Here is a 24511-nt window from a genome sequence, read left to right as displayed (position 1 = left end):
TAATTGCGAGCATTTTACACCCGAGTCTACTCGGGTGTAGACCGTCAGAAATAAAAAAGGACGGGCGGTCCCAGAACAGAAAAAAGTTGTTGATGTAATGGAGGTTGACGGAGTGACACGCAGATTGGAGCCAGTAGTGCAGGTGCAGGTCGGCTGATTTGGAAATCACAGTGGTAATGGAAAGAAGAGTTAGGTTTTGGGTCTTGTCTTAGACAGGTACTATAGATTATAATTGTGTAGAAGCTTAAAAAATTTGCAGGTTATGTGCAGAATATACAATCACTACTCAATAGAGCGTGCCAAAAATCCTGAAGGGGCGTCAACAAGTGTCATTTGGTAGCGGCGGACATCTTAGGGGGGTATAAACCGGTTGACTTAACATTGCCCCCCACAAGTATGTCTGCAGCTACTATGCCACGCCCCCCCGTGATGACGAGACGTTGGCATGCACTATAGCAGCAGTACTCACTCGAATATGAAATAAAAAAGAAGCAGCTTATTATCAAAGTACATTTTGAGAGACAAACAAACATCCATACACCATCTCAGAACCCCAAAACAAAAATGGAGACCGATCTACTTCACATCGCCAGCAGGTGGGGCAACTTAACCACACCGGGGTCCCCACACGTCTACAAGACTGTATTGCTGCAGCCTGGAGTATCATCTCTCATTCCTCCACTGTCATTCCTCCACGACTGGAACCGTTGAAGCCACGCCCCCCGAGCCTCGACATTTCAGAATAAAAGCTCACAAAAAAATCTTGAGTGAGAAATAATACTCCAGGCTGCAGCAATACCCGTCTCCACGTCTATAATCAGTCCTCTCCTTTTTTTTTGGAGAATAGACTATCCCACAGATTCCCGCTTCACAGCACCAGCAAGCGTGTTTTAATATAAATACATTTCATAATGTCTTTCTTTCTTTCATTAAAATGACCTTAAGGAGCCCCATTTAAAGACATACACTGCTAGGACTGCAGAAGAGATGGAGGTTGAAGAAGACCTTGAGCTAAGTCATATCAGCGATTTGTGTGTATCATATCCTCTCCAATTATAAAGTACTGATTGATGCCCATCATGTCATTGGATTGGCTTACAAGTTTCTGCTGACACTCTCTTTTAGTCAACTTGCTTGTCAGAGGAGCTTCACCACTCAAGTTTGTTTAGAACAAACTGACTAAGAAGCATCTTGAGGCATTCATGCTAATGTCCACAGAGAAAGAGATCTTGATGAGTTTGCACTGGCCTTGCATGTCTGTGGCCCCATCTGTTGAATTGCCTGCACAGTTCTTCAAATCAATGTCCACCTTTTCCAGACACACTTTCAGTAGCTCCACAAAATACTCCCCAGTTGATGACTCACAGTCCACTAATCCTATGAGCCTCTCATGGATCACATCAGTAACATATCGAAGTATCACAGCACACTGGTCTGTGGCGGTTACATCTTCTTGTGTGATTTACATCACATCGGAACGCATGCAGCTCGAAAATGTTCTGGTTTTTCCAGGTGGTTTTGTTAATTCTTGTTACTTTATTTCGGTTAATTCGGTTTATTTCTCCATGAAGTGTATATGTCAGAGGTTTTTTCTTTTTCTTTTAACTTCATCCCAAAAGTCAGTTGTAACCAAATGGAGGCTGGGGACCCACCCAGCCTGGGTCCCCCCACTGTGGGGAGACCTGGCCTGGGTCCCCCCACCACGCGGTGATCGTGAGGTGCGGGGGACTGGACTTATTATTTCATTTTCTTTATTTTTTTACTGGACTGAATTGTGGGGGGACAGTGTATTTTAATTAAACAGGCGCCGGCGCCACTGGTGTGGTGTCAATCTGCACAGAAAACATTCCTGCCTCCATTACATCCTTAGAAATGAATTATTGTATTAATCGACTGATTACGTCAATGACTTTGTTGACAGATCTATTGGAGAGCAGTGTAACAACGTTGGGTCTTGCTTTTCTCTATGCATTCATTGACATGCTCTTGCAGAGTCACATTGAATTTGCTCAGCAGCATGATCAGCTCAAGGAAGTGTCCATGATCAATGGCCATGTTCTTCAACTTGTAAGCAGCTTCAGATTTAGTGCCTCTAAAACTAAGACCACACTTTCCAATCAGTTTAACCACTTCTATGATACGGTCCATTACTTGGCGTTTCTTTGTGACCTGGTCATGGCGAAGAGACATTGGCCGGGTTTCCCAAAGAGATGCTGCGCAGGGATAATGCGTATAGGTCCTTACGAAGGGTCTACGTGCGTCCACACAGGCTGCGCAGTACCTTAGAATGCACGTAAGAGCCGGGTTTTCCTAAAGCGATTTCAGGTCGTGCGTAGCCTACGCAGCTTGCATAAGAGCCTCCTACACAGCAGAGACCCGGCCAAACCTACACTCTACCCTCATTAGTAGCAGCTGGTTGTGCGCTACATGCTATCTAAACTGGCTTTGGGAAACACCATCGTCGTTGGTTCTCAAGAGCACAGTGTTACGTGTCTGCCTAACTAGCTTCGGGAAACAGCACGCACGTACTCCTGGGAGAGGCTTTGTAGCCTCTGTAGTGCTGTCCTACGCAGCAGTTTCGTAGCGAAACACCCTTCGTAGCGAAATAGATCGATTAAAGGGACTACACCATGAATTTTTACTTTCTTCTTTTTTGTGTGTTTTTGGTCTCCCCTACCTCTCTTCTATCCCCAAAAATACCCCAGTTTGAACACTCAGGCTTTCACAGCAAATCTGGGGTTTTCTGTAAATTGGTCTCAAAACAGGCCAAAAAAAAACAGTCTCCCGTTTTTCAGTAAAAAAAAGAAAGAAAAATAAATCGTATTTTTTTTTCTTTTTTTTTTACTTCTTCCACACAGAACCAGGAGATAATGCATACAAACTGTCTCAATAGCGCCCCGTGCCAAACAGGACAATGTGGTATTGCAGGTGAAAGTGCTTTATAAGCCAGAGAGAAGTTAGTTGGAATGAGTATATCTGAGGCTTGATTTAGGCTCAAACCTTTTGAAAAACGTTTGAGGGACATAAACAATATGATATTAAATATTATATTTTTTTTAATTCATGGTGTAGTCCCTTTAAAAGACAGACCTTATATATAGACCATATATATGGGTAACAGCTCGGTGGAGTGCTGCTCACCGTGCTCGGTCTTCGCGGGGGAGGGGAGGTGGTGGTGGTGGTGCGTCATCCTCATCGTTGTCCTCCTCCTCATCGTCCACATCAGGCAATCCAGCACGCCAAGCTATGTTGTGAAGCATAGCTGTCACCACGATCACCTGGCAGGATTGCCAAACACCCGTTCAATATGGGTCCTGGTGGTGGAGTGACTCAAATTGAACGCTTCCTCCGCTGGTGAGGCCGACTCGTCCACGGGTGTGATGAGGTAGGTGCGGACGGGGTAGCCACTGTCACCTAGGAAAAAGCTCCCGCCGAACTCTCCCCTGGCCGCCCTCTCTCCCACATCTGAGTTCTCCCACATGAAAGCGTCATGGCAGGCTCCTGGCCATCTGCCGACTATGTCCGTTATTAGACCATCGTGGTCCACCACCACCTGAATATTCAATGCTGTATAGTGCTTCCTGCAGACCCAGACCAGGTCCACCAGGGCTGGTTTGAGGAGCGGAATCAGCGTGCCATCCACCACACCAATCACCCGGGGGATCCCAGCCATGTTGTAGAATACTTGATGCACCTGGCGTACCTCCTCCCTCGTGGTGGGTATCTTGATGTGGTGCCGGGCATGGAGCAGGAGAATCAGTGTCACGGCTGCCACACACCGTGACACCGGCGCCTTGCTGAGGGCGGTTCCCTCTCCAACCATCTGGAAATTCCCTGTTGAGTAAAAACGCAGTGTGGCGAGGAGCTGCAACTACGGGCTGAGGGCGAAGTTGCGCCGAGTTGGCCTCCTTATGTGGGGATACCACTTGGAGAAGGCGCTGGATCTCCGCGCGGGGCAGCCTGTATTTGATAGCCCGGTCCGACAGAACGTTGAGGGGACTGAAGTGTTGTCGGCGGAATGTGTGTACATACAATGGTAGCCAGTTGGTTTCTTCACCATTTTCAAACCAGTACCTGTGGGTACCTTTTTCGGCCACACCCCCAGATTCTCAAATAATGCTAAACTCCTCCCTCCAAGGCAAAATCACACCCCCAGAGGGGTGTGGTTTTGATGGGTACCTATCTGGTGGGTACCCAACGTGAGGATCTCAACTGGCTACCACTGTACATAGTCATAAAAGTAATTTTCAAAATACACATACATACGTATATACATACACACATATAAACACACACATACATCCATACCCACATGCATACACATCATACATACATATCTACATGCCTAAATAGGCTAACTGAACCCAAAAAAAATAATTACAACACCAAAAACAAACTAGAAGACAATAAAACAATAAGATAGGACATTACCACCGTTCCCCTGCCACTCACTTTTCAGTGCTTAATATTCACTTCAAATCAAATTAAATCACTAACTTCCACCACTCAACAAACCCTATAAGTAAATTCAAAGAAAACAGTGGTTAACCCATATATGTTTTTTATTTTCTTTTTAAAAAAAAGAGAGATTATAAAAACAAAAACTATACCCCGTTCCTCATAGAGAAAAGCAAAAGTTAAGATAAAAAACGAAAAGTAGATAGATGACAAAAAGGTCGTCATTCCAATCTTTAACAATCATTGTTGTGCCTAAACTTTACTGAACAGTCTACCATAATACTTAAAGTTCCATAACGTCCCGTTTATTGACTACTCACTCTCACCGCACTGAATTGTAGTTTTTCCTCTGAAGAATCAGTCACCGCTTGGCTTCAGCAGCTCCTCTGCGTCGTGAAGAATGCTGCGTATTTTCGCCGCATTCGTCGCTCCGTCTCTGCCGGCTATCTGCCATCCGATGCGCCGCTGCTCTCGTTCCAATTTCTCCCACTCAGACGGTCGGTCTTTATGCCCAGCTCCGCCAGTCCCTCAGCCGCTTCCCACGCCGAAGAGAAAGTCTTCGTCCCGCTTGGTAGCTCCACTAGTAGCCTTTCGGTCATGGACACATTCAGAGTCTCCAGTTGTCCATTTACCTCCTGTCGAAAGGTCCGAATCTCGGCGAGGATCGTCTCGGTGCCGCTGCTCATACTTATTGTGTAGTTTTCAAACTCGGGTGATAATGGTGTCTCCTCGGCTGAGACCGGCGGCGTGGTCTCTCGTCGACCGCGTTGAGAAGAGAAGTGAGACTGCTGGCTTGTTGTAGACTTGTTTCTAATTCTTTCACTTTTCCTTACTTCTTGGTTCATAGTACGGTGAGATTACATTTTAGAACTCCATAAATTATTCGGGAATATGTTGTTTTAAGCGGATTCCATTTGGCCAGGTCAGAGCAGCTCTAGAGTGCTGCCATCTTGTCGGCGTCGTGGGCGGAGTGACACTCGATGTTTTGGGAGATTTGTTCGTAGATCTCCCTTTGGCAGTTTTCCACTGTTGAAGGGGGGTGGAGGATGCAGTATGCGGGGGTGGTAGTGCAGGCCAGCCGGTCAGATCTGTAATCACAGGCCTCCGAGTTCTACCAGTTAATCGCCCCTTCAAATTCTTTGGCTTTGCCCCGAGAGTGTTCCATGAGAAGGCCTTGTCCTGGGGTTTATCGGAAGCCACACTAGTACTAGGTGGCTGCTTGTTGGTACGGTCTTGTCCGTTGCTCTGAGACTGTGGAAACCCATAATGTTGATTCACTTCCACGTTCACTCTTAAACGGTGTAATTCCGTTTCCAGCACTGCTATCTTTTGAAGCAATTTTTGGTAGTCCTCTGTTGAAATAGTCGGGCACATCCTGATGCTAATTAGCTTTGGCTATATGTCACGTACCCAGTCACTGGAGGTCGAAAAATAGTATATTGAAATATGGCAAAAGCTTGTATCTATAGAAGAAATAGAGTCCCATGGGTTTATAAATATCCAGGATCCATTCGTGGTTTCTCAAAGAAAAATAAAACATGTATATCAGCAGAAGAATGTAAGCATAGGCAGAGCATAGTTTCAGTCAGACAACTTTTGGATTGGATTAGAATATATTTTTATTGAGCATGCTTGAGCATAGATATAGGAAGCATAAAGAAGCATAGTTTGGCGTCAGGGCTCTGAATCCATTCACTCCCTGTAAGAATAACATTTCATTTACTAAAATCCTCATATCTCAGCTTCTGAAGAAAAAGGCCTCTTTTTGGTGGAAACCAAGCTGTATTCAAACTCTAGCTAAAAAACGGAGCATGGTATCAACTAACTTTTTTTCAGATGAAAGAAGAGATTCTAAGCTTTCTTTTGAGATATTCTATGTTTTCATAGTCCTAGTACAAAATATTCTGTGGGTCCTCAAAAATGAGTCAGAATGGTCAAAAACCTTGGCAGTGGGAGAGCCTGTTCTAGAAAACCCCTTGGCAGTCAATGTGTTAACTAGGCCACTCCCATTGCAACGCCCCTTTTTAGGCAATTAGCATGAGCACACCCACACACCTTCATATTCACATACTTGAGCAACATTTCAGCCTACTAGGACAAAAACTAGGAAGATTTGATCAACTGCTGGTGGCCATTTTGAAAAATGTCTGCCACGCCCACCAGGGTGAGAATTTGTGTTGTCCCAATATCCAGTTTTGTTCCCAATATATCAATCAACACTTCTGCCAAATTTGGCGCTTTCATCGCAAAATTGAACGATTAGGCTGATTCCTCGTGCTACGCCGCCCCACTAGGAGGGCGGAGACGTATTGGCTTTGTGGATGGCTTCAGCTTCTCGAACTCTATAGTAACGACATCAACATCAGGGTTGATTTGTTTGTGTGTCTGCAGGAGAGTGAAAATGTGTCCCAACTGCTCATTGTTTAGCCCTTTTATATTATGGGCGAGCTGGATGATGCGCTTCTCTTCCTCCGCAGGCTCCCTCTCTTCCTCCGCAGGCTTCCCCTCTTCCTCCTCCCTCACTTCCTCCACAGGCTCCCTCACTTCCTCCACAGGCTCCCCCTCTTCCTCCGCAGGCTCACCCTCTTCCTCCTCCCTCACTTCCTCCACAAGCTCCCCCTCTTCCTCCGCAGGCTCCCCCTCTTCCTCCGCAGGCTCCAACTCTTTGAGTATCTCTCCCTCCTCAATGGCCCGTTCTCTCGCCTTTTCAACCAGCCTCTCCATCTCCTCTGCTGTGGCAGCAGGCTCTGGTCCATCCAGAGAGCGCTGGATTAGCTCCCTGATCTCTGCCGTCTCCTTCGGCGTCGGGTTCAGCGCATAGAACCGGTCTGATATCTCACTTTTGCGCAACTCCGGTGACATTGTTTGCCGAGCCTATTTCAGTTAGCACATACAAAAGAAATATGGAGGAATCAAAATTGGTGCACAGATATTCAATATATTCAAATGATTATCTAATGTTGGCCAATGCTACCTACATAAAAGGAGATGGCAGTCCTGATCAACATGAAAAAGGGCTTCCCGGGAAGGCCAAAGCTGGTCCACTCCTTCCGAAAGTAAAGAGGGAGTGATTCACACTCCTTTTCCCCCAGTGAAGAACAGAAAGTCGTTCTTCTTCCTTCTGTACAGCTCCTTGAGACACAGATTTGTTTTGATTAATTGCTGTGTTCGATAAATTGGGACTAACAACAAGGTATACAAGTCCACTGTACTAATTAACCTACAGTAGTTCTGTTAATATGTCAGTTGATATATGTGTTTGGTTTGTGTTTGTTTGTGCATAAAGGAATAGAAAAGTGAACCACCTTATGGTAGCACCAATATAACTTTACCAACCTTGATACTGAGCCAGTCCTCCAGCCAATCAAACTCCTCCGCCGTTGCATGAACACATGCCTCAGAGAACATATTGGCTGTCTTGTGCTCCTTCACCTATCAGAGGATAGAAAGATTTACACATGGAAAAGAGGCTCTCAGTAGCAGGCTGACACTTTAACATATGGGCAACTGGCAGCCCGGGGGCCATATGCGGCCCCCACCTTCACTTAACTCTTTGACTGCCAGAGTATTTTCATAAAGTACTCCCCCAGTGCCAGCAATTTTCGTGTTTTTTTATTTTTATATTTTGAATTTTTCTCATGAAAATAATTTAAGGACACATAATGTAAAGACCCAGCACAAATCCGCCACTAGAGCGCAGCACATGACAGCTTTGATCATGTCGTTGGGTCTCTCTCACCCTTCTTCATAGATTAGACAAGGAAAAACATGAAAACGGATGTGACGTCCCCCCCATTGTTTTGATCGGAGAAAATTACGTTGTGATATACGACGGCGATGACTGATCGTCACCCAGACCATAGATTATAGAAGAGAAACTGTCCGTTTGTCCGTCATACCGTGTGAAAGACCGTTTATTTACCTATTTTGGACGAAAATGACTGGGGAAAAGAATCAAAAACCGGAAACGGAATCCAGGTCATGAAACCGGATGCAGATGTCCGTGAAGTAAGTGGAACTCGAGAATAACATTGAATATTAAGCAGCATAGCGCAATCAGAGATTAAACAATGAACGCGCGTCCAGCGCGTCGAGCGCGTCGACGGCCAACTGGACAAAGTAGCACTTGACGCGTTATCGCGTCGTCCGCAGTCAAAGAGTTAATCAATATCAGAATAAGAAAAAGTTAAAATAGTGTGGAGTGTGGAAATATAGGCTGCGTCCGAAATAATCCCCTATGCACTAGGTTCCGCTAGTGTCCGAAAGTGTAGTGAGCATTATTGTACCCCAATATATATAGTAAAAATCCCACAATGCATCTGGATTTGTAAGGAACAGTTGATGGTCACTAGTTTTGCCACAGCGATGACGCAATTTGATGGCGACTCGAGTAGTGTCCGAAATTTGCTTTTGAGTTCACTACTGTAGTCCACTACATCTGGGTCCCTAATATAGGGAGTAGGGGACTTTTCTGGATTTCGGAAGCAGCCATAGTGACCCTCTGGAGTGAGTGTGAAAATATAGTGACCCTCTGGAGTGAGTGTGGAAATATAGTGACCCTCTGGAGTGAGTGTGGAAATATAGTGACCCTCTGGAGTGAGTGTGGAAATATAGTGACCCTCTGGAGTGAGTGTGGAAATATAGTGGCCCTCTGGAGTGAGTGTGAAAATAGTGGCCCAGCTGAAATGAAGAGGTAAGTTAGTGATGCAACAGTGATAACACTCAGTTACATTAAACCTGGACTCAGCTGAAATGAAGAGGTAAGTTAGTGATGCAGCAGTGATAACCACTCAGCAACTCACCAGTATGAGGAAGTCATCTGACTTGGTCCTGTCTCTGGTCAGTCTGGCCGTCCTAACTTCCTCGTCCACCAAATTCTTAAGGACACATGGTCTGTGTCCATAGAGGGTGGACCAGTATCCAACCAGGAGGCCATAGAGCTGCTGGCACCTCAAGTTATTCTAGTATGGTTTCCTCCTGAGTTTCTCTGGGTAACAGGAACCGGGGGGGGGGGGGGGGGGGGCAGATGGGGGGCAAACAATACATATAAGTATTATGTTTTATAGGCTAAAACCATTGAAAAATGTTGCTATAGGTGAATAGCTCTGGGTATGTGTGGGAATGGTATAGTCTGATGAAATGAGAGGGTAAACATACCCACGGCCAGAGGAATCTTATGTCATGGATTTCAACTGGAAGGTGCGTACTGTATGTCTTCTTTGGAGGGGAGTATTTCATGCTTCGCCCTCTATGTCTCTCGCTGGTGATGAACAACAGACCTACGTATACCTTTAATTAGCATGCTGAAATTGCACAAAATGCTGTACCATTCTGAGTGGTTCAGTTTGCATACTGGGACCTGGCTCTCCTTGGCATGGATTAAGAACTGCTTTATCGCCTGTAGATAATGCAGCACCGATGTTGGCTTGAGGGAATCACTCAGGCTCTTGTAAAAGCTGCAAAATGTTGGAGATAATGTTGTCATATTGATGGTGATATACATGAACAGATTTCAAAAAATGAGTCACCCCAAACGTATCAATGTAGTAGCATTTATTTTCCCATTTACAGCTTTGGGACGGAGATATGTTTGAACCGAGTGGCAACATTAGACTGTTCGAACTGAAAAAAAAATATGTAATTTCTATTAGGCAAATCCAAACGTCTTTATCACAGATCGGCCATCAGTCACTCCACCAAAACTCACCTTTTGATCCTCGCCAAGTCACAAAGGAACCGCCAGTCGGAGTTTTTTTTGACACTGTGCGTCTTGTACAGTAGAAAAGCCTTAATGCGGCTGACTTTTGAGACCGCATTGTAATGTGAGGCCGCATTGTAATGTGAGGTCGCACTTGGATGAGCTCCCTCTCGGGCCGCCTGGTAGGTCTCGATGACCAATTCTGTAATGGTAACACACACACACACACACACACACACACACACAATGTTATATACAACCTTTTTGTGCCTGGATAGTTCATACAGTGGAGAACGTTCTGTGTGGCATATGAACTTGCCCTGGTTGGTTGTGTGTGTGCTCACCAAAGGACGTAGGCACAGTAATGTTCCTCATATTATTTCCCCGACGTTTCCCCTCTGTCCAGGGTCGGCATTTCGACGGGGAGAAGAGTAGAGTGGACTTAGCTTTGTAACGAGCCTAGATGCATAAGACAAAAGACACCAGCCGAGAGCCGACACCAGACCACATCAACTATTAAATAAAATATACACTGCGATTAAATGAGATCTCTATATAATGTGTGCATGATTTGAGTGGGAAAGTGAATTAAATTAGATGGTAACACCTTTACAGGGGTCCCTTCGTTTGGGCAGGAGGCAGAAGAGTCCTTTACAGGGGTCCTTTCGTTTGGGCGGGGGGCAGAAGACTCCATCTCAGAAGACTCCATCTCCATCTGAAAAGACTCCATCTCCATCTGAGAAGACTCCATGTCCATCTGAGAAGACTCCATCTCGAGGGCAGCGCCTGCCTGGGAGGGCTGATGGAGAGCTCTAGCCGTCTTGAGGGACCAGAGCTCCCTCTTGGCTTTGAGGTGAATAACTTTCAGCATTGTGAACTTTCTATGGAGAATCACAAATTGACGCTGTAGTGCCTTACATGGCTTACAAGGCTTATGACAGGGTCGACTTCTGACAGGATCGGGAGAAGTGGGCGGGTCCATCCCCTGATCATTATTCTGTGTGAAGGAGAGAAGAAACATGATCAGCATGCACACTAGACTAGGAAATCGGAGGGAAAAAGAGGTTAATGATGAAGAGGAGGTGAATAAGGAGAGGGAGGGGGAAGCCCAACATAATACAAAATATATTGTACATACGTGGTTCCAGGTGCAGGAGGATGTGGTAATCACTTGGATTTTGGGGTTGGTCAGCCTAAGCTCTTGGAGGAGGCGCTCTGTCTCTTGTCTCCGGACGAGGTCTTTCAAGAGCTCCTGCTGGTCAGGACCCAGTTCTATATGGACCTTCATGTGCCTATCTAATCATGTGCCCTTTTCTCCACACCCCGCTGGACACGGGCAGCAGCGAATGTATGTTCGTTTATTTATCATGTTGAGAAGGATCTTGCGCTCTGTAATATTTTTTATGTAGTGCATATCCTTCAGGTGGCACGGCATGTAGCCCACCGTGAAGTCTTTGAAACAAATATGACAGGAAGGCATTTTAAATATTAAGAGGGGAGAGAGAGAATTAGTGAGATTTTGTGTGTTCAAATGGGGACACATTAGAACATTTTAAAACACCCAAGGGCCGACTACATCTCCTGACAAAATGCACTTTCGGTCGGACCATAAAAAAGTTACCTACAGATCAATCTCAGAAAATATACTTAAAATATTTGAATATTTTAAGTACATATTCTTGAAACAAATGTATTGAAGTATTCATCCACAAACAGCCGGCAGCTTGAACATACATTTATATATACACAAAAACAAAAATGTATTGGCATCAATTTACATAAAAGTTGAAACTTAAGGACCACTTTCCATACAATTGGTACATAGTCTGCTTGCTACAACCTAATTACACTGGTTGCCCTGGGAACAAATGGGACGTTAATGATGTGGATGAGGCTGATCGTATACAGAACTTTTACATGGATAAACAACGTTTTTTACGGTCTCCACTGCATCAAGCAAGCAGCCATCACTCTCCATGAGCTGAATACTATTAAATGACTCGTAAAATTGAATATGTATGAATGAAATAACTGTATTTTCTCACAAACTGAATTTTGAATTGATCATAAAAAAGTATTTGAGTATTGACTAATTATCACACTAATTGATAACAGTTGTACTTTGACAGCCAAACATACCTCAGGAACCCTTTCTCAGGATATTCACATTAACATGAATATTGTTAACCATTATTCCCTTAACAATCATTTAGTCACCCGATGGGCTAACCAGTATAGCGACATGTAAATGCACTGCTAGAACAGTATGTTTCATTATTTCTAATTACCATTTCAGTGTCTTCCATAAAGAATTATGACAGAAGTCACAAACTTGAATGCCAATGAAAGTCTTGCAATAACAGGCTGCTAAAATGTCAGTGGCAGAGAAAAGGCACCCCTGGTGATGATATGAATCTTTGAGTGAAGTGTTCTTAACACATTGACCGCCAGAGGTTAATCTCATAATGTACTCACCAGTGCCAACGTTTTATTGTTGTTTTTAGTTTTTTTCACGTTGCCATAGACCTCGTTAAAATCCTTAAGATTGAGCTCTGCACTGTTTGTAAACATCGCGGAGAACTCCCTGCGTGTACCAGTCCAAACCACGTGTCAAACGGGGCATCCATGTTGTAGTTAGAACGGTTTAGGTTAAACAGTGATCAGCGAGGAGAAAAACTACAATCGAAGAAAATGGCGTTGCAGTGTGCGCTTTAGAATGGAGTCCTATGGGATCGGCAAAACGTGATCCCGAATAATTCCATTTCCGGTGGTGTTACAATGAAATGTGCCGTACTAGAAAATTGAAAAAAGTTTTTTTTTTTGAAAAAAAAGGAAAAAGCACCACAGCCCGTAGGCTACGGGATCGGCGCTTTACAGTTGGATTTATCGGCCCGTAGGCTACGGGCCTGGCGGTGAGAGTGTTAATGCTGACACCTGGCAAATGTTTAACGGAGAGAAACCTTGAAACTAGAACCTGGCTCTTTGGGTGGCCACTTGGCTTGGCCTTGAGAGGTTGAGATACTGCAGCCGGCCAAACGATGATGTCACTGGTGGACAGGTTTCTGAACTGCCCACAGCCCTCCTATGAGACAGACAGAGTAGGAAAAAAAAGGGTAGTATTTTATCATGAACATTAGTGAGGACCAATTTTATGAAAGCAGGTTGAAAAGTGGTCCTTTAAGTGCAAAAGTGCATCATCATGTGTAATAAACAAATGGCCACAACCAAAACAGTGCATTTTTTTAAACATAGTGTTGTTCTTCGACTAAAACTAAGACGAAAAATGTTCTACCTTTTTCCACTGACAAACTAAATGGAAACTAAATAAAAGCTATGATGACTAAATATACTGACAATTTCGTCAACAAATAACTAGACTAAAATGTTAGGAAGGGACTAGAGGACAAGAGATCTAGTATAAGTCATTTTACAATTAGTTGCATGCTGAAAATAGCAGATCTACAAGCTCACGTGTCGCGGTGCGAGCTTGAAGATCGGCTATTTTCAGCAAGTGTAAAAACAGTCATTACGACGGCATCAAGGCCCGACAAAATACATTTTTAGTCGACTAAATCAACTGTAGATTTAGTCGAATAAAATCTTATGACATTTAGTTGACTAAAACTAGACTAACACTAAAACATTCCAGGTGACTAAACTAAGTGAAAACTATTCAAGAGACTAATGACTAAAACTAAAATCTGCTGCCAAAAACACTGGGGAGTTCCTAGTCCTTTGCAGCACGGCTTCGGCACTTGTTGGTCATGGCTTTCTTCAAGCCCTCCGCGGTGAATACATTTGTCCATGATTGCAGAGAGGAACACCGCAAGACGTAGTCTGCAGACAGAGAAGATGACATGACACAAGTCAGTCAACATGGGTTTCCCCCGGTTAAATATATACATTGTAAAGACTATATGACTCTCTACAGACTGAGCACAGCATAGCCACAGATGAGGCCAACCTGGTTCAGAGTGTACTGTACGTCCCACCAGTGCAACATGTTGGAACCTGCATTTCTTTACTGCACAAAGGCAGCCAAATTCCCCAATGTTAATGTATTGGTGATATCATAAATTGAGAATATAATTTACAAAACCAAGATTTGTCTAGGATCAAGTATATTTATATGTCCCAAGCTGGGCCTTTTACAGCAGATAATAAAAGCCCTAAAAACACAATACAGTAAGACAGACATGTGTATACATTGTCACAAGATACCCCAAGATATATATCTATAAGTGGTTACCAACTCCACTGACTGGCCATCTATAACACTACTCTGAGGAACTAGTGGTGTGACAAATACTTACTGAACAGTCCATCCAGTTTGTTCTTCCCCTCTGGGATGACACCATGCTTTCCGTATACGACGGCATTGCGGCACTCCTCATGGGTGAAGAACACCTCGAACAAGGCGTGGAATAGCCTCTTGCAGTCCTTCCTGGCACGCTGGTGTATGGCTGCCAGCTGCACAGATGAAATCATCTGTCCACAGCCTGTGAATAGAGAGCGAGCAATTAACAAACTGCATTTTAAGACATCAGTTTTGCACTTGTAAGGCTCAGCTACATTGACCCCTTTCTGCGCTCAGTGCACCATGAAAACAGACAACTGTGACCTTCTGAAAACTTCACTATCTAGTTGCAGCTCACAACACGGATCACTCGCTACCAAGAACGTCAGGTTCAGTGTGAAATGTATGGCAAACGTATACATCCATACCTGGATATAGCTCCTGCTGCCCGAGACTGGACACTCCAGACTCTAGGTCACCGACCAGGGTGATAAGGCCCTTCAGTGCGTCTAGTTGCTCAGAGCCTAGAACAAAGACAAAAAAATCTGAGTCTACTGAGTGTATTTGTAAAACAATAAGATTGAGTACTGTTCTATATAGCTCTACAGTATATTCTGATAGCAGTCATTGATGAGTATTTGTTCAGTAGCAGGGGTCGATCTCCCCAGCTCTTCAGTAAACAGAAAACAGTTTTATTTTGGGATACCAATGTTTTCCAGTCATGTCAGAGAACTCACAAAAGAGGTACAGGATAAAGTAAAGTTTCAAGTGAGACAAAGAAATTAGCAGACAACTGAAAACTGCAACATTACAGGCAATAAAACTTACTGATACTGGAGAGCACAGTGGTTATCCTCCTCAACTGGGGCTGGAGCTTCTCCACCTCAGACCGACAAGAGTCGCAAGGCTGCCACCCTTGACCCTCTGGTATGCTCTGGTCAGATGGATTTGGTTGACCTAGAAAGATTGAAAGCACATCAAAAACTGTAAAGAAAAGTTTTTAAAAAAAAAGTAGAACGCAAAACTCATCTATGAATCCTGAATTTGAAGGACAACAGTGCCAAGTCTTCTGACACTTAGCTGAGGAACCACACCTTCTACTGGAGCATCACTGGACGGAGATGGAGGTTCCAGTACACTGGGTGTTTCTTGGTTCCACTGATCCAAGTCCATACTTCAAAACTATAAGCTACTATACAAGCTCATAGCACAGCACCGAGTGCTGTGCTACGAGCTTGTAGGTCTAAATGGGTTAAATCTAAAGAAAACATACCTCATCAACAGGTCGGCAGGCCTGTGTAGAAGAGGCTGGAGGGTATGGCTGTAGATCGGGGTAAAAGGTATCACAAGGTTGCAGAGACATAGAAAAGTAACCTTAGTTTGTAGTCTGTCAAAGATCTTTAAAAAATAGCTATGCCTTTATGCAATGCATTGTGGATTTTAGATGGACCAATCAAAAGTACAAGTACAAATCACAAATAAATTCAATCTAAAGAAAACATACCTCTTCAACAGGTCGGCAGGCCTGTGTAGAGGAGGCCGGAGGGCATGGCTGTAGACCATAGTTAAATGGGTCATAAGGCTGGAGAGACAGAAAAATAACATTAGTTTGTAGTCTGTCAAATAGAAAAATGTACAGCCAAATGCAGATTAGACTAACACTTATCTGACATTTTACAAAGTCACAAGTAAGGCATTACATCTATTGAAAACAAAATTTTACCATGTCAGCTATCGGTGGACGGAAGCCCTCATGGGTATGAATCTATACTTGTCACAGGCTGCTACTTACAAAGGACATGCAGTTACACAGGAGATGACAGCCAACGTAGAGAAGAAAATAAGTGGTCCTGCACACCATATTCACTTACTTAAGATTTATTTGAAGACATTTTTTTTGGTTAACTACCTAATGAAGGTCAGCTAATCGAAACGTTCTTACAAATAGATAAATAAATAAAATGTAACTTAAGACAGTGTTCTGACTACTTCTGAACAACTCCTAAAATCAGAGCCTGAGATAGAGATCTAAAAAAAACGAAATAAGTAATAAAACTCTACTAAAATATGACCATGACAATGTCATTCATATAGTGGGGAAGAGAATGGTCCAAATGTTTTGCACATAACTTACACTCAAAGCCAATCGAAGTCCATCAATTGCTTCAGGAGGGAGGAGACAGGAGGATAGACTATTTTCTGGCTGAGCAGCTTTGTTGTTTTGTGCCACCGCCAATGGGTTGATCCCAACGAAACATCTGAAATCACAAAACACATATGGAAAAGGTGCACTCACAGCTGTTCTACAAGAGAGCACATCTTTCGAGTTACACATGATGGTTCTACTTCAAGCAGAAAGTTACCTTTTGAATTCCAGTGTGTAACAGGCGTGCTCCTCCTGGTACACCAAAGTTGTAATAACTGGAAAGCTGCCATTCCAGCCAGGAAGTTGATCTGTGGAGCCACAACGACCGGACCCTCAATGCTCAACATCCATTGTGTAGCTGTGAGAACTTCACCTAAAGATAATTTTACATATATGGTTTGCATGTTAACAGTGTTTGTCTGTTGCTTTCCACATAACAATAGACTGTTAAACTAAAACATGACCTCCATATAGTCTCTACAGATTAGAAAAAAACAGTTTACACTACCTGAGACAATTAGACGAGTCTGGAAGCTTCATTAACCTTTCAACAACTGCTGCTGTCGCCAACACCTAAAAGACAGAAAAACAAATAAAAAATGTGTAGTCATTGACCCCAGCTCAACAGTTGAGGGTAACAGATTCAACTTGGGCATAACACAAGTTTACAGGTGTAAAAGAGTGGCACAATTTTTTGTTCAAGGTTCCCACAAAATTGTATTAAGAATTATAGAGGTGAAAAATGTCAAACAACAAAACAGAAAAGGGTTAAATGAAAGTAAAAGGTATCCCAAAATTAAATAAATAATAAAGACATCCGCAGACTCTAGTGCAAGTAAAGACATCACGTAGCAGCAGATATTTTTTCACCTGAAAATCGACTTTGCACTTCTTCTTCTTGTCGTGTCCAGTCTTTGCACTGGTGCTCACTGCCAGCCAGGTGTTTCTTTCAGCATCTGTGATAGTAGAAATATTTTAAGACATTAAATGTAATGTTAACTCATCAGATTGCTCATAATTCGCGCCACCGCGCCGTGCCCCCTCATAATTCATTCAGTTCTTCTGATGAACTTGGCAACAGGGACGTGCACAGAAGTTGACCAGAAGTGCCCTTTTGAAAAAAAGAAAAAAAAACGTTTTTTTTTTCCAGTTTACAGTAGGGGTCTTCAACAGGAGCATACCAAGTAAACCAAAAAAAGTATAATTTACTTGAGCACCTGCCCCTCAAAATGTCTGTGCACGCCACTGCTTGGCAAAGTGTTTCACAATGCAGAACTGATTAATGAAAAATGTTCATGTCAAGGACCCCCTAATTAGTATGTACTTGGTTAAGGACTCAAGATTTACAAAAAAAAGTGTTTAAAAAATATTCCACGCGTTTTGTTTATACTGTTTTTTAGTTTTTTTAATAGCTGATCTACACCCTCACAACGCATCACCATACAAGCAGAGCTTGTAGATCTGCCATTTTCAAATAGACAATGTATAGGGTTTAAGTGGTTAAACTGATTTTGATGCTATATAACCTCATTTAGCTGGGGACCACCTGGAAACCCCCCAATGACCCCTGGGGGTCCCTGGAGCCCACTTTGAGAACCACTGATAAACATTACCTGCTTTTGTTAGCTACTGTCTGCAAAACAAAACTAAGTTAAAAAAACGGATCACCAAATCTGTCTGCACACTAAAATTCTCAGTGTTAATTTAACTGTCTTAAGGATCCATTCATTCCATTGGTACCATTTGTACTCTCTTTCCCTTAATTAAATGATTTTACTTTGTACTGTAGGTTCAAAAGAAAATTCATAGATATAATAATAATAATAATAATAATAATAATAATAATAATAATAATAATGAACTAGACGCGTCGCAATTCAGGGCAATTGCAGAGTGTGGTTGCGCCGACGGGACTCGAGGAATACGCTGGGAGGAATACCGTCGGAGGCTGCGCCAATTACATTGTCACATAACTCCTGAGATCACTTGCGTTTCATTTTGAGAGGATTGATCCCCCCAACATAAGGTTTTTGCATCAAACGGTTACATTTGAGCATTTGTGGCGCCCCCTATGGATCAAAGTGGAAATGCTTTTGGGGATTTGTTGAGTAAACCACCCTTGACATGTGATTAAAATTTGGGATTGACTGGATGTTTCGTTCGTGATTTGTGGCCTTTTTTGTAAAACGGTTCCCTTCCGCTAACTTTGGAAGCCATTTACGGACGAACGGTATGGACTATCAAAATTCTGTTTCGGTCCAGATTATTGCATGGGTCCAGAGATTATGTGTACCGATTTTTGTGAAATTTGACCAAAATATGTGGGAGGAGGAGCTAAAAGTGTGTTTTGAAGAAAATTCAAAATGGCGGAAAATCTATCCTGACGCAAATGGGCGTGGCCTATATGGGGAGATGCATCGTGACCCAAGGAATCCAGGGAAAAAGAACATACGGTTCAAGAGTTATAGGCCAAAACGTAAAGGGGGCTGTTATGGCGCCACCATGAGGCCGACTGGTGTAATTATTTTTTCAATAATGTCGGACTAAATTATGAATCTCCCCTCCAAATCTGGTAACTCTAGCTCTTACGGTTTCTGAGAAAAAAATACTTGAATTTGAGTTTTTTCACTTTTCCATTAAAGTGGATGGGGAAATTTAATGCACTAATAAATCAATATCAATTAAACTATTTAACCAATCTCTTAGCAAAATACAAGCGCACGATTCCCGGTCAAGCCGGTCATTTTGACATATGGCACAACATTGTGGGAGGAGTAGCACGGCAAAGTATTGTTTATCTAGAACTTGAAATAAAGTTCATCAAGTACTATAGTCTGGTTGCCCTGTTAGGGCAACCACACTAACTAGACGCGTCGCAATTCAGGGCAATTGCAGAGTGTGGTTGCGTCGACGCGGGTCACGGTTCGCGGCTTTTGTGGTCCGAGGCTATTCACCTGTTTCTTGGCTGTGTGTTTTCCACTTCCTGTCGGATTTCATTGGATATCATTAGTCATCTGACCGGTTTCATTGGATTTCATTGGATCAAAAGACAGGAAGTGGAACACAGTGAAAAGCCTAGGAAACAGGTGGATAGTAATCAGGGGTAACCGGGTAGGAATTAATGTTGTGAGATTGTACAGGTCTGTTATTGGCTAGATGTATAGGCTTTTTGAGTATGGCATTATAGGATTTCCTTATGTGAATATAGAAGTTATATTAGGCATTTATCATTTGACTTTGTGTGTTATATTCCTTGCAATACATTATTTTTTATATTTATTTAATTATTTTGTGAAATGTTGTTTTTAGTTATATACTGTTGTTTATTGAAATCCTGTCTTTTGGGTCTATTTGGCTTCTACTGTTGATGCCGGCCTTATGTTTTAAATGTATTGCCTTATGAAATAAAGTGTAATCCACCTTGTGTGTGTGTAAATATCCTGGGACCATACATCTCTATGGTATATAGTAATACAATTACATCTGAATATGTTGCTTAAAAGCTAGAATATTGTATTGTTTCCTTTACTAAAGGAAACATTTATAAACAAATCTTACACGTATAAATTATAAGTGTAAAGATTTCTTTATAAATGTGTCCATAAGGTTATTTAAAAAAATGGTCCATACATGTATACAGTATATTAATGTCCAGGGTTCCCAATATAATCCATATTAGAAACTCTTTTTTCACATGAGGTATAAGTATTATTGGCACAGAAGAGTGGAGAGGTGTAATGGCCAAAGGCTGAGGTAAGGGTGATGAAGGTAGGATGAACGATGAACAGAGTTTGAGTGAACAGTGTGATGTTTAAAAATCGAGGTAATTATACCGTCAATGGGGGAAAAAAATGCATCCCGTTATAAAAAAAGTATGCCGTGACCAGCTTGTGGTAATTCTATTAAAATATAATATAACCCATTTGTTCTAGGTTGGGGTTATCTGTAAATCATGGTTGAGTCCTGTAAGTAAATATAACCCTGCATTACCACTTTATATTGTTGGTTTAAAGGAATGTTTTATATTGCTACTATTTTATACGTGTCACTGGGTGATAGTTGGCGCATTTATGCCTCTAGCAGTTAATATGAGCCTTTTAAGTAATGCACATTTAGAACTGAATATCAAATGGATAGCCATCTGAGAACCCGTGGCCAAATACAAAGGAAGAACAGCGTCCTCTGCTGTTTTTTCTTAGTCATGTAGCAGAATCAGTTCTTGAGAGATTAAATGGATAGAGATAGTTTAGGCTCTAAGTAACCTGTTACCTCACACCGTTAGTTAAAAAGAGTTTTATTTGTGAGGGGGCTCATACTGATCACGACAGGGGCAACCGGGGCTCTTGGGGTAACCCCTAGTAGTATATTTCTGTTTTTAAAGAAAGATTTTAGCTCCACAACGCAATAGGAGTTACACGATGTTGTCTAATTAGTACGTGGTTTTCGGTGATATTGTTATGTGCAAATTATTACATCAGTTATGTTTTGATATAGGGTGGTGGTACATGTCCTGTATCATGGACGTGGTCAACCAAAAACCGCTTTGTCCTGTAGAAAACAAAATCTAACACATATTGCCTTGTTCGCGTTCACAAAGTATAGCTGCGCGCTCTTCTGTTCGTCCAAGTAATTAAAGCCCGCTTTGGCCAGTAGAGTGGGGTCGTGTTATTGTTTTCCATTCGCTCTTGGGGCTGGGTCAGGTAATAATATTGTGTTTGCATAACCCTTCGATTGTATCGATTTTAAGTAGGGGGCAACTATTGCCTTCCCCCGTTATTTTTTAGATTAGACTTGTCAAGCGACAGGATAATGACAACTTTGACCAGGGTTTGGCCTGGCATGTAATCAAGGGATGATGTTGCATTGTTTTGTAATAGTTTTTGACAAGTTCCGATCCCCTCAAAGTCTCCGTATATTTTTTCACTGTATTGTGTATTAAAAGCCCCCCCCCCCCCCCCCGTTTGGGTGTATATATTTGTCCTTTTGATCTGTATCTGTTTAGATCATGTTTTGCGTATACGGCCACCCAGCTATTGTAACCAAATGTATATTTCTCATTATTTAAACGATTAAACAAATTGAGTATAAAGGATCCAATGGAAACAAGCCAGAATGTCTTGGGTTTGAGGTGTTCTTGTTAGTTATTATAAGGAACTGTACCTTTCTGTGCCTATTTTTTTTTAAATGCAAATAAAGTAATCAAGAATTCTATCTGGTAAGCTGCATTTTGTAAATATGTATTATGATGCACATTTCATTTCGGTGGTTTTTCTTTAAATTTTTATATTTTTGGATGAGGGCAGTATCTTATTACCACCCGCATTTCTTTACAGTGTTTTATTTCCAAATGGGAATGGTCTGTATCTTAAGCATTTTTTTTAATCACAATTAATGCTTAACTCGTTTTTTGGCTTGCATTTGTGTGTTGTATGGTGATGTGTAGGCTATGCATGTCTTGTAAGTCTGTTTCATAGCCTACCGTTATGTAATCGATATTTTTTTTTTTTTTTTTTTTTAGCATAAGATGCTATATTGTTGAATTAGTCCCCATTTTGTTCTTACAGTAAATGATGCATTATAATAATATTTTGCATTGTAAGCATATTAATAAATGTCCACCTTTATAACTTATGTTTCATCACTTTGTGTGTATTTGTTTGTGTAATAATTATACAATTTCCAGTGTTAATTATAACACTTTAATTTGTATATTGAGCACTTTCGCTAAATCATGTGAATATCAGTCCATAGTATAATATTCACTGTTGGACAAATTTGCCTATACTCGATCCCAATACTTGAGTGATTACTCGATCCCAATACTTGAGTGATTCTGTCTATCACTCTAGGCTACTTTTTTATCGTTTTCCCCCAAATACTATCTCAACTTGAATAATTATTATTACTCACAAACCTGGTCCAGAGGATTTGTTAATAGGCTGTGGTGTGAAGTAACTAAGTTAATTTACTCAAGTACAATTTTGAGGTATTTTTTAGGAGTTTTTCCTATTTTCTGTAGCCAAGTGTTTTCTATTCCACTATACATCTCAGAGGCAAATAATTATATGTAATCTGACATCTTGCATAAATGAGTCTGAATGTCATTTGAGTATGTAGCGAAGTATTAAACATCTTTAGAAGATAATGTGTTTACAGTAGTTTGAGCATTAAACAATTGTTGATATATAACTAATTCATCAATAGGTGTAGTGTGTTCGTTTGTTGATATTGACAAGCCATGATATTTTTCAACATTTTATTTAGAATACATGTAGTCTGCTTCGAGTCCGGGCAGGGGGTCCCCCATGGCAGCAGCTACATTTTCTGAAAGACATGAAAGGTATTATTAGTTAGGTATATTCATTGCATAGAAAACATTTCACATATAGTAGGCCTATAGCTAAGCTTACACTGTATTGTATCGTATTATTTGGAATAGGGTTGTAGTAGCCTATTCAGTGTAATTGCGCGCTCCCACCGCACTTTTATTTTACCCGTGGAGCGGAATCTGCCAATGCTTTGTCAATGCAAATGCGTGGATTTTTAGAATAAATCCGCCAGACCATGAATATACACGCATTTGCATTGACAAAGCATTGACAGATTCCGCCCCATAGGTAAAATAAAAGTGCGGTGGGAGCGTGCCCTTAGCATGTAATTGTATATTTGTTGAATGTGATAGTTCAGAAGTTTATCAAATTCCGATTTTTAAAGTGATAATTTGAGGCATATCTTACCCTTTCGTAATTCGTCTTTCTCCAATTGGAGTACTCGGTTTTTGAGACCGAGCAGCTTCACCTTCTTTTCCAGTCGTTCGACCTCGTGCTTCTGGCTCCAGTTTTTCTCTTCCTGGTGCCACTGTTGTGCCTGCAGCCTGTTAATTTGGGCCTCAGTTTCCAGCTGCGCCTTCTTTATCACCCCCGCCATCTCGTCCCTGGTTCCATTTTCTACCACACGCTGAAAACAGAAACAGAATCAATTAAAACATATTATACATAACATTTATATACACACACACACACACACACACACGTACACACACCGCTGGGACATGTTGTGTAGTGGAACCAGCAATTGGCCGAAAATATAAGTCACCTGCTACGGATTTAGCAAGCACATGAATGCACTTTATTTGCATGTTGCTCGTCTATTTGTTGTAGGGAATCAAATTAAATTTAGTAAGCGTTAGCGGAGGTTTTACGTAACGTTAATCACAGTAAATTGTACCAAACGTATAAGGCTATTGTTGCTACTGATTAAAGTGAACTTTTATGTGGTGGGACTTACATGTATATTCAGAAAGCGGCGGCGCACATCTGCGATCTCGGCAGGTATTACAGCTGGTCTTCTGCGTGCTTCTGCCATTTTGCTGCTGAAAGTCGTGTGGTGTGGAGAGAGAAAGCACTCTTTTAACCAGGTCCTTGATGGGCGTGTTCCGCAAACGGGTGTGATCGTTTAACAATTATCTTGTCATTTGCCTGGTTGGGCTCTGTGAGAGTCACATCGCGAATTTCCTTGAAATGGCAATTTTTTTCTGATGTGAGTGGGGTTAAGACTCCACTGTTGAGTGTATAATTAATGTAGTAATTGAGTTTGTTTAGTAAGATAGATAAGATAAGATGTTTAATGTGTTTGATATATTATTGACATTTAATTTCTTGCTTCTGCCTCAATTAAATTAGCTGCATAAACATATGACTTTTGTTAACATTAGTCCATCAAATCATAAACACTTATAATAAATCCTATTCTAAAATTGTTGGTCCTATAAGTGAATCTTACACATTTCATTTAATAATGCATAAGGCATTATTAATCAGTACATTAGAGCGTATACATTGTAATATTTTGTGTTGAATTTGTGTCTTTTTTCCACCTGAAATCCAAAAAATAATTCAGGCTGGGTGATAAT

At 41.9% G+C, this 24511-nt stretch overlaps 1 protein-coding gene and 1 long non-coding RNA gene across 2 annotated transcripts in view; both read right to left on the bottom strand.

The window, feature by feature from the left end:
* Positions 1-13883: 13883 nt before the first annotated feature.
* Positions 13884-15626, bottom strand: LOC308099659 (uncharacterized protein; the record flags this gene model as incomplete). The annotated part of the gene is made up of 5 exons (XM_080448395.1): positions 13884-13993; positions 14470-14655; positions 14882-14977; positions 15282-15410; positions 15548-15626. The coding sequence occupies 5 exons, from the start codon at positions 15624-15626 to the stop codon at positions 13884-13886; spliced, it is 600 nt and encodes a 199-aa protein (XP_080304521.1).
* A 100-nt stretch (positions 15627-15726) lies between these two features.
* Positions 15727-24511, bottom strand: part of LOC308099315 — a 78267-nt gene continuing 69482 nt past the window's right edge. The window contains exons 2-3 of the long non-coding RNA XR_013934379.1: positions 16588-16972; positions 15727-15774 (exon numbers count right to left, since the gene is read on the bottom strand). This is a non-coding gene — a long non-coding RNA (uncharacterized lncRNA). The remainder of the gene's footprint in view (positions 15775-16587; positions 16973-24511) is intronic.

The sequence above is a fragment of the Gymnoscopelus braueri genome (assembly GCF_963280865.1).
Source record: "Gymnoscopelus braueri genome assembly, chromosome: 13".
In the NCBI taxonomy this organism is placed as follows: domain Eukaryota; kingdom Metazoa; phylum Chordata; class Actinopteri; order Myctophiformes; family Myctophidae; genus Gymnoscopelus; species Gymnoscopelus braueri.
This window is presented reverse-complemented; position numbering and strand designations above follow the sequence as displayed.